The sequence below is a fragment of the Spermophilus citellus genome, assembly GCF_964194105.1.
Source record: "Spermophilus citellus genome assembly, chromosome: 17".
Lineage (NCBI taxonomy): Eukaryota > Metazoa > Chordata > Mammalia > Rodentia > Sciuridae > Spermophilus > Spermophilus citellus.
In genome coordinates this window covers 56,405,657-56,420,698 of record NC_138199.1, presented here as the reverse complement: position 1 = coordinate 56,420,698, position 15,042 = coordinate 56,405,657, and the positions used below count along the sequence as shown (strand labels likewise).

The window sequence follows — 15,042 nt, the reverse complement described above, 5'->3', positions numbered from 1 at the left end:
CTAAGTATCAAGGAGATAGTGTTTATTTATTTCTCCTTAGTTTAATGTTTCTTTCTGTTATCAAGGGCTACACAAACAGGGCTTTCTCTATAGCTATTTTCACTACTTTTTGTTTTTTCTAAAACCATACCATCTCTAAATATGTTTCAAAAGAATTTCCACATACCTGCACTTGAATTCAATTCTCCCAGAATACAAAGTACTCTATTTTAGTTAAAGAAAAACTCAACAGTACACCTCTGGACAGTTATTAGACTATAGCAAAATTTTATTACAAATAAATTTCTCCATAATGTCTCAAACAGTATCAAACACATTTCATAACGTTATTCTTAACACAGAGCAAAATAGGCATTCAGTACTTGAACTGAGTGAGAAGTGTTAAATTTCAAGCTTCTGATCACATCACATGGTGACCAGGCAAAGCTTAGATGTCATTTTCCCACGTTATCCAACTGTGTATTTCAAACATCTCATCGTCTCAGTGGAGACAAAAGCTTGTATTTCATATTTTAAGTGCAGGAAGTTGAGAGAGATAAAATCCAGTGAAAACACATCAGTCTCAGTTCAACTCAAAGAAAAAAAAAGCAAACTTAAATTAGTTGTTTTTTCAGGGGATAAAGGGAAGAGAAGGCATGGGATTAGGAGTGAAATTGTGACAAGGGCTGGTAACTATACATGGCATGTTGTGGCTCTGGAAATTATCTGTCATATGATATTTTAAAATAAAGTGGCTTTTATCTCTTTTGGTATTGTAAACATGTGCTGTTTAATATTTTCCAAATTTAAAACTTTTTTTTTTTTTTTGCAAACAAAAACAAAATTTAAAGCCTTTAAGACAACTATCCTAAGAAAACAAGAAAGTCATTTATTATAAAACTGTGAGGATACCCAAGCAAGACCCCACTTAAGATTCGTCAGCATGAACTTGAGAGCTTTTGTCCACTGTTCCTCAGAGTTAAACTGGGTTTTGATGGAATAGGAGCCGCCACTGCCTCCTGTGTCTTCAATCTTGCCTTTTTCCACATCCATCCTGCAGATGGACACAGCAGAACTCATTAGTAACTGAGATCTGAGTTAAGTCAGTTCAAGCAAATGGACAGGGATTTGATCATGGGACCATTCACGTCATCTAATAAAGAACTCTTGGCGAGAAATGGTAGTGTATTTTGGATTTGCTTGAAAGCCAAAAATCAAGAAGGCTGTCACAAGAGCCTCATTGTCATTGTGGAGTACAGGGACAAGACACACACCCAAACACATGAGAAGCCAGAAGCGCAGGGGTAAGTGAGGGTTACAGTACACTGTTTTCCTAGGTCATCCCTGAACTCATAATAAAGGGTGAAGGAAGCAAAAGAAAAAATGCTTTATTTCAGGGTGATAGGAGTGGCTTAAGCTTCCTCTCTTGAACTAGGGTTTCCACCTATTACGAGGTTCCTCCAAATCTGACCCAAAGCGTTCCTGTATATTTCCAAAGGTTTCAAGGAAAAAGCTTCCTGAAATCAGGCTTGAGATTTGTGCCAAGAAAATCTCCAAAACCACCAAAAACAACATTCTATTACTATAGGACCAGGTGTCACACTATCTAGCTTGCAGTACTGGATCCGTCTTGCCCATCAGTATCACGTGCTTTCCACACCATATTTTGCTTTCCCCCCATCTGTGTGTTTTTGCCTCTGTTCTGACTGTCCCTCTACAAGCTCATTTGGTACTGGGGGATACTGACCTGTAAGGAAGACAAAATCGTGTTTCACCTTTCTCCACCTCTTCTTTGAATTGCTGCACACAGTCCAGGAAAGCCACCATTGCATGGTCAAACTTGTTGTCCCAGAAAAACCGCAAACCCCCAGAACAATATAATGGCAGCTCCTGTCCAAGAAAAGAAAACTGGATGGAAGCAAAGAAAGGCCACCAGAGATTGTTCTAAGTCCTATCAATCTTTCAAGTCATATTCTGTCTGTATCCACTGGCAACAAGTTCAGGGCTGGGCTGTATCTTCCATAACCTTGAACAAATACAATTAACAAGGCACCTAGAACTACTTTCCCATCAGTGGAAATGTACTTTACCTCACAGTGACTCCTTCTCCATCCTAGTACATACATTCTCCTCTGATCTGCCCAAATTCCTTTTCAACAAGTTCTAAAAACCTAATTTTTCTCTATAAGCCCTAAAGAGCTAAGCCTGAACAAGACATTGACTCTTTGATTATCTCATTTTAAGAAAGAAACTGAATAATACCAATATCAAACTAAACCACTTTGTTAGGAGGAACAGGAACTCTATTCCAGTGAAAAAGGGGCCTCCCATAGTACCTTAGATTTGTCTGTCAGAGACTCCAGATATGAATGATTTCCATAGGGAACAAGTCGATACCTAAAATCAAGATGCAGACAGAGATGGATACAGGACTCCTAAAGAGTAATGGGAAATTATAGATTTTTGATCTGCATCCTACCCAAGGACTCTTTTATTATTCCCAACCCTCTCTCCAAGCTGCCCATAGATCCATGTTTAAAAGATTTTGTTTACTGAAAAACAAAATCTGGGGGCCTTTCATGAACTAATATATGTTTTAGTTTAGAATTTAGAAAAAACTGAGCCAGTTTCAGTGGCACATGCTTGTAACCCAAGCTACTCAGGAGGCTGAGGCAGGATGATTGCAAGTTAGTGAGATTCTGCCTCAAATTAAAAAATAAAGGGGCTGGGATTATGACTCAGCAGTAGAGCACTCGCCTAGCATGGGAGGGATCCGGGTTCGATCCTCAGCACCACATAAAAATAAAGGCATTGTGTGTGTCCATCTACACCTAAAAAATAAATATAAAAATAAATAAATAAATTTTTAAAAATAAAATAAAAAGGGGGACTGGGGTTGTGGCTCAGTGATGGAGCACCTGCCTGGCATGTGTGAGACACTAGGTTTAATCCACATAAAAATGAATAAATAAAACAAAGGTACTGTGTCCATCTGTAACTAAAAAATATTTTTAAAAATAAAAAGTGCTGGAGCTGTAACTCAGTGGTAGAGTGCTTGCCAAGCATGCATGAGACCCTGGGTTCAATCCCCAGTACCGTAAAACAACAAAAACCCCTGAAACTTAGTGTCTTGAGGGACACTAAGGTTCTGGAGACTACAAGTTGGGGACCACTACTCCCATCATATAGCTTGATGACTGCTCTATCAGTGGAACGAGCCCTGTGATAAAGAACCTCATGCAGACAGAGCCTCCACCCACAGAAAATTCTCAGTCTGCTGGCAGCAAGGGCTCCTGCCACAGTAGAGAGAAGTAGCAGGTGGGAGATACAGATTATGTCAAAGATACACCACACCCCAAGGAAGGACTGTTTCTTACCTCTGAAATTTCAGACCCATCTTATTGGCCAGGGCGTGAAGCAGCAACACTGTCTGACCCCAAGCAGCATTAATCTCATTCCATTCCACAGGAACACTGGGCAGACGACCCAGTCTGAAGTTATTAATTGTGCCAAATTGTCCACTGTGCCTGTAGAGGAAGGCAGAAAGGTAGAAGGAAAATACAGGGATTAATAAAACTTCTGAGATTTCCCACTCTCACTCCCAAATCAGCATAAATTTCTCTCCCTATCTTCAGATTCATGTATCCAACATCTACTTGGCCTTTTAAATACATGCCCAAAACTTGAGTCATCAACTTTCTCCTAGCTTCGCAGATGCCAAAGCAAAAACCTGGGTGTCACCACTGAATGCTCTCTCAGCTCCCTCCCAGCAAAACCCATCAAATTCTGTTGATCTTAACTCCTCAATCTCTTAAATCTGTCCACTTATCTCCAACTCAACTGCTCTTATGTCTTCTTCTTTCCAACCACTGTTTTCCTGTCTAGATTCCTACTGACAAATTTCCTTAACCTACTTCTCCCAGTCATTTCTCACGTAGTAGGTAAGGCTCTCCTTACAAAAAAAAATTCAATGATGTCAGTTCCTCATCTAAAATGCTTCAATTGTTCCTTCTGCCTTTTGGATCAAGTGCAAACCCCTTAATGAGGTCTACAAGATCCTTTAGGAAATGGTAACTCTCTAATTTCATATCCAATCACTCACCCCTTTACACTCAATCTTCAGTCACAATAAGCTTCTTTCATTTCTTTGAATTTACCACGCCCTCATTCCTACTTTTTTTGCACATGATGTTCTCTCTGCCAGGAACAACTCCCCCTCTGCAGACATCTTCTTCACCTCTCAGCTAAACCATCAACCTCTAGGGGGAATTTTCATGCTGCCTCCCTGAATTGGATAAAGTTCCCACAGCACCCTTCTCATACTGTATTATCCTTGCCTACTATTTATCCATCCCTTCCACCAGATTATAAGTAACCTGAAGGTAGACTGCATATTGTCTGCTGTGGCCTTTCTGGTACAGCCCCTACAAAAGGTAGGCACACCAACAGTTACTAGCTAAGTGGATAAAACATGAAATGAATACATGAAAGACCTTGGGGTAAGAAATTACCAGGAAGCTGACCAGGTTCTCACTTGGTGGCTGGAAGACTCAGATCCTTCCCTTTCCTTGGATGAGTAGATATCACCAAGCTCTAGAATTCTAAGCCCTTGATTGTGCCTATCCCATCACAAGGAATGACAGAAACTTAGATGGGGTGAAGATGATCTACAGTCTCTCTTTTAGGGGAGACAGACACCATGACTTAGTAGTCAACAGCTAAGGTCCATGTTGGCAGTGCTGCCCAGACATGTCTCCAGCCTCATTACCAGATATGGAAGGTTGCATTAAAGACGTTGGTTTTCTTCAGCTTGTCCAGCTGCATCTGGGCATACCGCATCTGATTTTCTACACTCTTCAGCTCATCATCCAGCTCTAGCTGTTGTCGTTTAAATTCACTATATTCTCTCTGATACCTGTGAGAGCAAAGGGGGCCATTGAAGACTGTTGGTTTGGGGACTGATTTCTCTCCAATCACACCTCTGAACAACTTATTCTAATGATTACAGTTACATTTAGTTACAGCATTTTCTATATTTGGCATAGATCCCTCTCAGAGGAACATACATGCCTTTACCTAGAAGGAAAAAAATATGTCTCAAATTCCAGCTGGCCCATATGCGTAAAGGTGGAGGAAAAAAGACTCTTCTGAACTAGACCAAAAAAACTCTGATATTTCCAATCTTTTTCAAAAGTGAGGTGAATGCATTAAGATGGGCTTCTCTCATGAATTGGCAATAATTGGCCCCTATAACTTCACTTCTACACTTATTATCCTTTAAGTAGTTAGTATACACCATTTCCAGTGCAACTTTTATATCACTGTGAAAAATTGACCTTTTTTCTCTTTCCTTCATTTCCCCAAATTTAGTGCAGACACTGTTATGTCCTCCACTCAACAGAGGGTTCTCTCAGGTCAAGAATATCCATGAGCCAGGCATGGTGGCACACGCCTGTAATCCCAGCTACTTGGAGGCTTAGATAGGAGATCAAGTTGAAAGCCAGTCTCAGCAACATAGCAAGATCCTGCCTCAAAACAGAATTTAAAGGGCTGGGGGTGTAGCTCAATGGTAGAGCACCCCTGGGTTCAAGCCCCAGTACCACAAAAAACAAAACAAAACAAACAAAAAACAACACCCATGAAACTTTTGCTCTGGGAGGGAACAAATGTAGGCTAATAGGCTCATCTTTCCAGATGATGGCTGCAAAGTATATTATCCAAATAGGCCCATTCTCTCGAGGACAGAACCAAAACCAGTGTTCTGGTGCTGGCACTCTTTAACCAACACCTTTTCACTTAATCATGCTGACTCTTCATATACAACCTTCCAAACAATCCTCTAGAAACAGGGCCTGGAAACAGCATGCAGGATCTGGAGCAGACATGCTGCCAAATGACAGCCAACTACAGTTTACAAAACTAATCAGACACATTCAGCTGGGAACCCTTCCCTCTCCTGGTGCCTGGAGGGCAGGAGGACAGAACAGGGTGAGCACTCACTGAGCTTCCTCCTGATCCAGTCTCTCAGCCTCAGCCTGGACCTTCTCCAGATTTTCTGCCACTACCTTGCGGTTCTTTTCCACATCTTCCAACTCCTGGATCAGTCTTTCCTCCTCTAGTGCCAGCTCCTTCAGCTCTCTCTGTAGTTGTTCACTGTCATCCTCATTCATTTGTTCTAGGATTTCCAGACAGCATCTGCCGAGGATGCAGGCAGAATATACTTACCAATGGAACCTGTTGTTCTGTGTGTTCCAAGTGCAGTAGACGTCTTGGCTAAGGGATAAATAGCCTTCCAGACCCAGGTCTTAGTTGCCGGGCCCTGGCTCTGGAGACACTCACTTGTAGTTCTGACACTCATTTTCAGTAACATTGAGCTGAGTATCCAGCTGGTCTAACAGAGTATCTGTGCATTCTTCACACAGTGGGTGATCCACATCTGTCTGGCCCGACATGATGTCAAAAAGGTCCCCAGTGACCTGGAAGTGTTGGAGAGGTGGGGTAGGGTCTCCTCTATAATACCTGCCAAGCCACACCCTCTACCAATTGGTTCAACTGCTTGACATTGGAATGAGGCTGACTTGCCTTTAGTCTTCGGCTGAGATTCTCCATAGTGCCGCCATCAGATGCCTCCCCGATCAGAGTGAAGCTGTTAGCACTTTCTGTAGACATCATCCTGCAGACAGCCCCCCGCCCATGGGCCACATGAGGGAGCAGAGAGGTCTCCTCCACCTACTGTGCTGCCAGTGGCAGAGACTCTCAAGCACCAGGTGAGGGGCCTCAAGGCACACATCCATTCCTAGCCTCACCTCCCAAGGGCACCTCTCTCCCAAGAGAAGGTCATATTGGTCTTCCACAGCAAAAGGTTGGCCTGGATGGACTAAGGAAGGAGAGGGAGCACCAAAAACTGATATATGGCCAGGCATGGTGGTGCACGCCTGTAATCCCAATGACTCAGGAGGCTGAGGCAGGAGGATCACAAGTTTGAGGCCAGCCTCAGCAACTTAGCAAGGCCCTAAGCAACTTAGTGAGACCCTGTCTCAATAAATAAATAAATAAACAAAGAAACAAATAAATAAAAATAAAAGGGCTGGGGATGCAGCTCAGTGGTAAAGTGTCCTTGGGTTAAATCCCCAATACCAAAACCAAAAAAATAAAAATAAAAACAAACCCCAAAAACCCAACAACAAAAAAAAACTGACATGTGTCTATAGTAAAAATGGAAGGAGAATTAAGAATGACTATTTTTTTAATATTACACTCATTGTCAGCAACCTTTAACTTGCTGTATTAATGAGAACTAAGGATCTGAATATCTGACCACATTTGCCATTTTCAAACTTCTCAAGAGCCCAATCACTCCTTCAATATTTCTCAGCTCTTCACATTTAAGCTACTATCCCTTCCCACTGTGTGAATGGCTTCATGAAAAACTTAATACTAGGCCAGGAATAAGGGAATACATTTTTTTTCTAGAAGAGCCAACAGGCTGGGTGATGATTTGTCTACATCACCTAGCCCCAGGTCTCAATTTATGCCTTTAATTAAAATTTGACTAGCAAGGAACGAGGGGCCAAGGAGTAGTAGGCACCTGGCAGGGGGGATGAATCTGCGAGAGACACCATCCGGGCGAGTTTCAATAAATGGCTCCTGGGAAAGAAACAGGTGGGCATTAGAGTTCTGGAAGCTTAGAGATGGAGTCTATTTCCCAAATAGCCTCTGAACTACTTGGTTTCACCCTTGATTGATAACCACAAGACTTAAGAAAAACCACAAAACTTAAGAAATAGCTACTATCTATCTAATCCTTATATTTATGAACTAAGAAAGGAAAGCAAGCCCCATGTCTATTTGACAGCTTTTGTGTGTGTGTGTGTGTGTCGGGTGGGGGACAGCATTTTCTAGCTATTCTATACTTTATTTATGGTTAATTTTGCATTTTCTCAACACTTATCAATCAGGGGTAGGGGAGAAAATGCCCTAAATCATGGTACAAGGAGAAAGTCAGATCTGACTGCAACGAAATTTCTCAGCAAAGACAAAGTGGATAATTTATATATTCATACCACTTATGTAATCAAAATCTTATATGACATCTACTAACTTCAACTGCCAGTTCCACATGCCTCTTTGCTGAAAGCTTTCTCTGTCCCCTGCCCCTGCACTGTCTGCAAAAGGTCTCAGCCAGAATTAAAATCCTTCATCCCACCTGAGGTCAGCCTGCCCTCACACACTGGTAACAGTGGGTGGACACTACAGCCCTCTTGTTACTCAGGCAGGATAAGTCTCAGGTATGTGTTTAACACCATCTCACAGGATAGAATTCAAAGTACCCACAGGTGTTACTGGCTTGACCATATCCCCTTCCTTGGTTTCTTTTACTTCCCATTTCACATCCTTGCTTCCTACCAGAGTTTCCTGGGATCTGCTTCCAAATAAATGACTTGTACTTAAAAAAAATATATATATCTCATAACATCTGCCTTTGGCAATGCAAATTATCATCAGCATTGTCAGAGTTTAAAAATTAAATATTCTCTAACACTGATAATCCTTTCTGTCCAGGGTAATCATATAATTCACTGTCCAAACCAAGGTACCTTTATGAATGGGAGAAGTAGATGTGAAAAACTAACTAGAACAACAGATGCAAACCAGGAATGCCCTGGAATGACCTATATATCACCTTAGTAACTTTTAATCATACTTTTTAATGGATGCCTTATTCAGTAACCTATGACCTTAGGAGTACTTTGATACCTTCAATGATCTGCAGTGGCCTAATCATGTATATCATCTCTTGTTAACCAGACTCTTCGTTAACCCCCAAAGTCTGGGAGCTCTCACAGCACAAGTACCCTGCAGGAACCCAGCCTGTACTTTCATATCAAATCTCCCACTAAGCATATTTATTGTATGAGGAAGACAGGGGAGAAGGCACGTCTGTTACCTCTCCTGAGTTAGCCTCTTCCTCCTGGGTGTCTCCTGGTTTTGCCTGGGCTGTGGCAAGTAATGGAGCTAAGAACAAGGAAAATTCTGAGTCAGAAACGTCTTATCAAAGCTGGAGGGATTAGGGAAGTATGGGCAAAGAATCTAAAGTATCCTCATCATTACCCCCACCCTTAATTTTTTCTTAAAGTTACTATTTACACACAGAAAAATGTCTTTTCCATCTCCTCATTAAATCAGATCAAAGAAATGTTAAAATTTTAAAGGGTAATGGGTATAATAATTATTTTTTAAAAAGAGTCCTTATTTTTCAAAAATACTTACAGAAATATGTATAACTTTTGTATGTTAGGAATATGCTTCAAGATAATTCAAGGTGGGGAGGAATGGATGGGGCTGTAGATGAAACATGATTAAATATGTGTTGACAACTGTTGAAACTAGGTGATGGATACATAGCAATTTGAAATTTTCTATCATAAAAGTTAACATCCTTGCTGCCTGCAGAGGCATACACCTATAATCCCAGTGACTTGGGAGGTTGAGGCAAGAGAACTGTAAGTTTGAGGCCAGCCTCAGCAAATTATCAAGGTCCTCAGCAACTCAGTGAGAGTCTGTCTCAAAATAAAAAATAAAAAGAGCTGGGATGTGGCTCAGTGGTAGAAGGGGTAGAGCATCCCTGGGTTCAATCCCCAGTACTGAAAAAAAAAAAAAAAAAAAAAGGTAATATTCCCTTTCCCCTAGAATAACCGGGAAGGAACAAAGGAACATGTGGGAACTTTCTGAGAAGATAAAAATCTTTCCACATCGTAATGATTAGAATTACATAAGTGTATCCATTTGTAAAAAAATGTACAGCTAATATACACACAACAGAATCCTATTAAGTCATAAAAAAAGAATGAAATCCCATTATTTGTGACAACATGAAGGTAACTGGAGGACATTATGTTAAATGAAATAACCAGACACAGAAAGACAAATACTGCATGTTTTCATTTATATGTGGTATCTAAAAAATTTGATTCCATAGAAGTTGAGAGAAGAATGGTGGTTACTAGAGACTGGGGAAGAGTAGAGGGGAGGTAGCTGGAGAGATGAGGAAGGGTTAGCCAATAGGAACTAAGTTACAGTTAGATAGGAGAAATAAGTTCTGGGGTTCTATCACACAGTGCAGTGATGGTAGATAACAATAATGTACTTTATATCTCAAAAAAGTTAGAAGAAACAATTTTGAATATTTTTGCCACAAAAAATGATAAATATTGGACTGGGGTTGTGGCTCGGAGGTAGAGCACTTGCGTAGCATGTGTGAGGCACTGGGTTCAATCCTCAGCACTACACAAAAATAAAATAAAGGTACTGTGTCCACCTACAACTAAAAAATAAATGTTTAAAAAAATGATAAACATTGATGAAGACAGACATGCTTTTCCTGATTTGAACATTAACTGAAACAACACATGGCACCACATAAATATATCAATTAAAAAATGTAAGTAAAGGGGGCTGGGGTTATGGCTTAGTGGTAGAGTGCTTTTGCCTAGCACACATGAGGCACTGGGTTCAATACTGAACACCACATAAATATAAATAAAATAAATAAACAAACAAACAAAATAAAGGTATTTAAAAAAATGACACCATGTTTTGAAAAAAATATATAGGTAAAGGGCTGTAGCTCAGTGGTAGAGCGCTTGTCTAGCACACGTGAGGCTTGCCTAGCACTGGGTTCGATCTCAGCACCACGTAAAAATAAATAAATAAAATAAAGGTATTATGTTCATCTATAACTAATAAATAAATAAAATGTAGATGCTGGAAGTGTAGCTCAGTGGTAAAACATACAATGCATTAGATCTGGGTTTGATCCCCATAATCAAAAAAACAATAGGGCTGGGGATATAGTTCAGTTCATAGAGTGCTTGCCTTGCATGAACAAGGCCCTGGATTCAATTCCCAGCAACACACACACACACACACACACACAAACACACAAAAAAACCAACAACAATAAAAAACACCAAAATAAAACAACCAGGCTTGGTGGTCCATGTTTATAAATCCAGCTACTTGGGAGGAGGGAGGATAGGAAGACTGAGGCTAGTCTGCGTAATTTAATGAGACCTTGTCTCAAAATAAAATATTAAAAGGGCTGGGAAGCCGGGTATGATGGTACTCGCTTATAATACCAGTGATTTGGGAGGCTGAGGCAGATGGATTACAAATTCAAGGCCAGCTTGGAAACCTAGTGAGACTCTCAACAACTTAGTAAGAATCTGTCTCAAAATAAAAAATAAAAAGGACTGGGAATGTAGCTTAGTGGTCAAGTGCCTCTGGATTTAATCTCTAGTACCAAATTTTAAAAAGTTGGAGGGCTGAGGGTGAAACTCAGTGGTAATATGCTTGCCTAGCATGCTAGAGGTTTTCAATAGAATCCTTAGTACCCAACATACTCTTACAAACACACAGAGCTAAGATTTATACATTTCAACACACAATTAAACTTTTAAAAAGTGTTAAAAACATATTAAGAGACAGATGGGAGGTGAGAGGAGGTATAGATCAGGGTCCAGTGTCTCAAGCCTGTAGTTACTGAGACTCAGCTCCTCAGCTCCTCCTAGGCTGAGGGAGGAAGATCACAAGTTTGAGCCCAGTCAGGAAAACTTGGCAAAATAGAGAAATGAGGTAATAATAATAATATCTAACATTTATTGAGTACTACTTGCTTTGCATATTCCTAAGTACTTATGTGCTTTGTCATGTATAATCTTTACAACTAACTTATGAGGCTGTTTTACATTTTAAAGATAAAAAAAAGCCCAAGGTTTAGAGAGGTAAAATAACTTTCAAAGTCAGGCACAGTGGCACATGCCTGTAATCCCAAATTGGGGAAGTTGAGGACTGCAAGTTCCAAGCCAGCCTAGATAACTTACTGAGACCCTCTTAAAAGAAAAAGGGCTGGAGATGTAGCTCAGTGGTAAAGTGCCTCTGGGTTCAATCTCCAGTACTAGTGGAAAAAAACCTGCAACAGAGTCTTTCAGTGCATGACAGCCAGGATTGAAACACAAGCAGTGTGACTCCGGGCCCATGAGCTTAAACTGCCTATTCAGTCTCCTCTAACTTCATCTCGCTTTTTGGGACTTTGAGTCTCTATTTATCCACTTACCAGGTGTTGGACTTCGGGGAAGTCACTTTAACCTCTCTAAGCCTCAGTTCTTCACCTGTAAAATGATGCAATGATGGTACTTCTCCACAGGGTTGCAGAAGGGAATAAGTGAAGTAATACATGTAATGCACTAGATGTAGAGTAAGTACTCAACAAATGCCATTTATTATTATATATACATATTCCTTTACTCTGAGACAGCAGAAGCAGAAAAATAAGGACCTTTGTTTTGTTTCAGAAAGCACACCACGTCAGAACTCTTTTATGTTCCCGATGAGAAAACAGGGAGCCAGAGAGATGAGAGATGATGTGACTTTCCTAGATTCACGAGGCGAGACTAAGGCAGTCTACAGATTGTCATCACAAGACCTATGTCTCCAAAGTTGCCCACTTTTCACGTTCTTGACCACCCTCTTTCCACGGTCTTGCTGACCTGTGAGCTCTTGGATGGTAACACGGTCCAGGATCTTGAAGCTCGTGTCCAGTTTCAGAGGCTGGCTGCAGCGCTGGCACACGAAGCTCACCTGCATGGTGCTGCTAGACGTCTTAGATCCCTCCATCCCTGCGGCGGTGGAGAGGAGATTGTTGTTAAGGCAGAATCGGCGCCCTTGAACCTCCAGCCCGGGGCTACCCTCAGCCTTGGTGACGGTGGTGAGGGGGTAAAATCCTGGTCCGCGCCATTCTCTGAGGAGCGGTATATCAAATGGACCTGCTTCTGGGGCAGCCTGGCAAAGGCAATTTAGAGGCCAGGATCAGGAAAGAGGCCGTAAGGGTTCTCAGGCTCCTCTCTAAGGTCCCAGGTCATCCCCACAGCTCTTCACCTCGGGACCCGGAGCCTGCCGCCCAGGTCTGCTCTACCGCGGGGGCACAGCAGCATCGGGTCCCGTCCGGAGCGAGGCCTCCTGAACTCCCATCGCCCAGTCTGCAGCTACTTCCTGGTCCGCCAGCAGAAGACTTCCGCTAGAGACCGGATGTGACGCCAGGACCCTGGAAGGTCCTGGTTCGCAGACTTACCCTCCCGGATGCGGCCTCCAGAGGCTGAGCCGGGAAGAGCAGCCGGCATAGGCAGGTGTAACTAGGATGCAGGGGAAGGGAAACCCTGGGTTGAAGAGAATGAGGAGGGTCTACTGTTTTCTCATTCTATTCTCTAAAGATTTGTCACTCCCACGTTCATTCAAACAAAACAGAAAAATTAAAATATTTTGTCTTGGTGCAGGAATAGATGGATCAATGAGTTCAAATTTAGATCAAATATATGGAGAATTATGTGATAAAAATGGTATTTAGAATCAGTGAGGAATGAACTATTTAATAAATGAGTGGAGTTGTACTAGTAGCCAGGTGACGGGACGTGCCTGGATCCGGCCGATTGGAAACCATTGCTTGCCCATGCAGGAAATAAGCAATGTCTTCCTGTTTGATAGAATTGCATGAAATTAATGCAACTTTTAATTAATGCAATTGCATGAATTAATGTAACCTTTCACATAGTTAGCTTATTTCTTATGCAGGCCTGTGGCCAAGTCTGGCCAGTTGGGATCCAGGCAAGATCTGAATCTTCTATTGTACTGTTTACACCAAAATAAATTTCAAATTTACTACAAATTTTAATGAAGAATAAATATTTGGGGTTGGGGGTGTAGCTCAGTGATAGAGTTTGTGCTTTGTAGCATGCAGGAGGTCCTGAGTTCAATCCCAGCATCACTTACAATTAAAAAAAAAGAAACAGAAGGAAAAAAGAAAATAAAGAAAAAGTTTAAAGGCATCAAGTTAAAGCATGAGTGGAAAAAATATATATATAAAATCTTGGAATAGGAAAGGTCTGTTTAAGCATGGTATGAAATCAGAATTCAAAAAGGAAAATATTGATTTCACTCCTTGAAAATTAAAAGTTGACCAACTATCTGAGGCATTGTAAACAAAATTTATGGAAGAAAAATGTGAAAAATAGTTGGAGCTTATAAGATAGAAGGTGATTTTCCCTAATATCCAGAACTCTGATCTATCAATTAAAATACCAATAAAAGCAACTCATAGAAATACAAATGTTTGATTAAAAATATATCTCATTTCACTTTTAAATAAATTGATGAAAATTAAATTATAGGTGAGCTAACATTTCTAATGAGATTGGTAAAGACTAAACCAGTTGATAACATCTAGTGTGGATGACAGATTGAAGAACTCTTGAATAATATTGACTAGGAGTGTAAATTAGTGTAATCTTTTTGGAGATCAATTTGGGAATATTTATTGAAATTTTGTTCATAGTATTTGACTCACAAAATCTCTTTCTAGGAATTTTTTTATAATGAATAGATGAGTGCCCAAATATATATAGTTGTCCCTCAGTGTCGCAGGGAATTGATTCCAATATCCCCTTCACATACCAAAATCTATGGATGCTCAAGTCCCTTATATTAACATGGCGTAGTATTTGCTTATAATCTATGCACATCCCCCTGTATTTGTTAAATCATCTCTAGAATACTTACAATACCTAATACAAGTAAGTGACATGTAAACAGTTGTTATACTAGATAGTGAATAGTGATAAGGGAAAAGTCTGTATATGTTCAGTATAGGTGCAATTGAAAAAATAATTTAAATCAGTGGTTGGTCGACTCCTAAGTTGAAGGGCTGACTCATTATACAAGAAATTTCACTACCGAATGTCCTTCAGTAATAAGGAATTGTTCAAACAAATTATAGAATTATTAATTCAGTAGAAACTATGCAGCCATTATACAGCCAAAGGGGAACTGGATCTGGCTGAACTCAAGACATGTAAGCGCCCCATACTCCCTCTGGAAGCTCAGAAATAAGAAAGACTGTTTTCAAGTTAGGCTATACAAATTTATCTTTGATGACATGGTGCAAGGGAAAGTAACCCCTGAGATCCTAATCCACCACACAAAATTGTGTCCAGATAAGCCACTGGGGCCTTC

At 40.7% G+C, this 15,042-nt stretch overlaps 1 protein-coding gene across 1 annotated transcript; it reads right to left on the bottom strand.

Annotated features, from left to right (window-relative positions):
- Positions 1-765: 765 nt before the first annotated feature.
- Positions 766-12,945, bottom strand: BECN1 (beclin 1). Its single transcript, XM_081271019.1, has 12 exons — positions 12,916-12,945; positions 12,528-12,656; positions 8,927-8,994; positions 7,568-7,626; positions 6,562-6,652; positions 6,319-6,455; positions 5,980-6,174; positions 4,748-4,894; positions 3,357-3,506; positions 2,316-2,376; positions 1,727-1,869; positions 766-1,033 (listed from the first exon to the last, which is right to left on the bottom strand). Exons 2-12 carry the CDS (start codon positions 12,652-12,654, stop codon positions 865-867), a joined length of 1,347 nt encoding a protein of 448 aa, XP_081127145.1. The 5' UTR covers positions 12,655-12,656; positions 12,916-12,945; the 3' UTR covers positions 766-864.
- Between the last annotated feature and the right edge of the window lie 2,097 nt (positions 12,946-15,042).

Excerpts from the sequence above, each read along its gene's own strand:
- BECN1 (XM_081271019.1), bottom strand. The coding sequence starts at position 12,654 with ATGGAGGGATCTAAGACGTCTAGCAGCACCATGCAGGTGAGCTTCGTG. Across the intron at positions 6,653-7,567 it reads AGATTCATCCCCCCTGCCAG|GATGATGTCTACAGAAAGTG; the intron begins GTGCCTACTACT and ends GGCTGTCTGCAG. Across the intron at positions 2,377-3,356 it reads ATGGGTCTGAAATTTCAGAG|GTATCGACTTGTTCCCTATG; the intron begins GTAAGAAACAGT and ends TCTTGATTTTAG.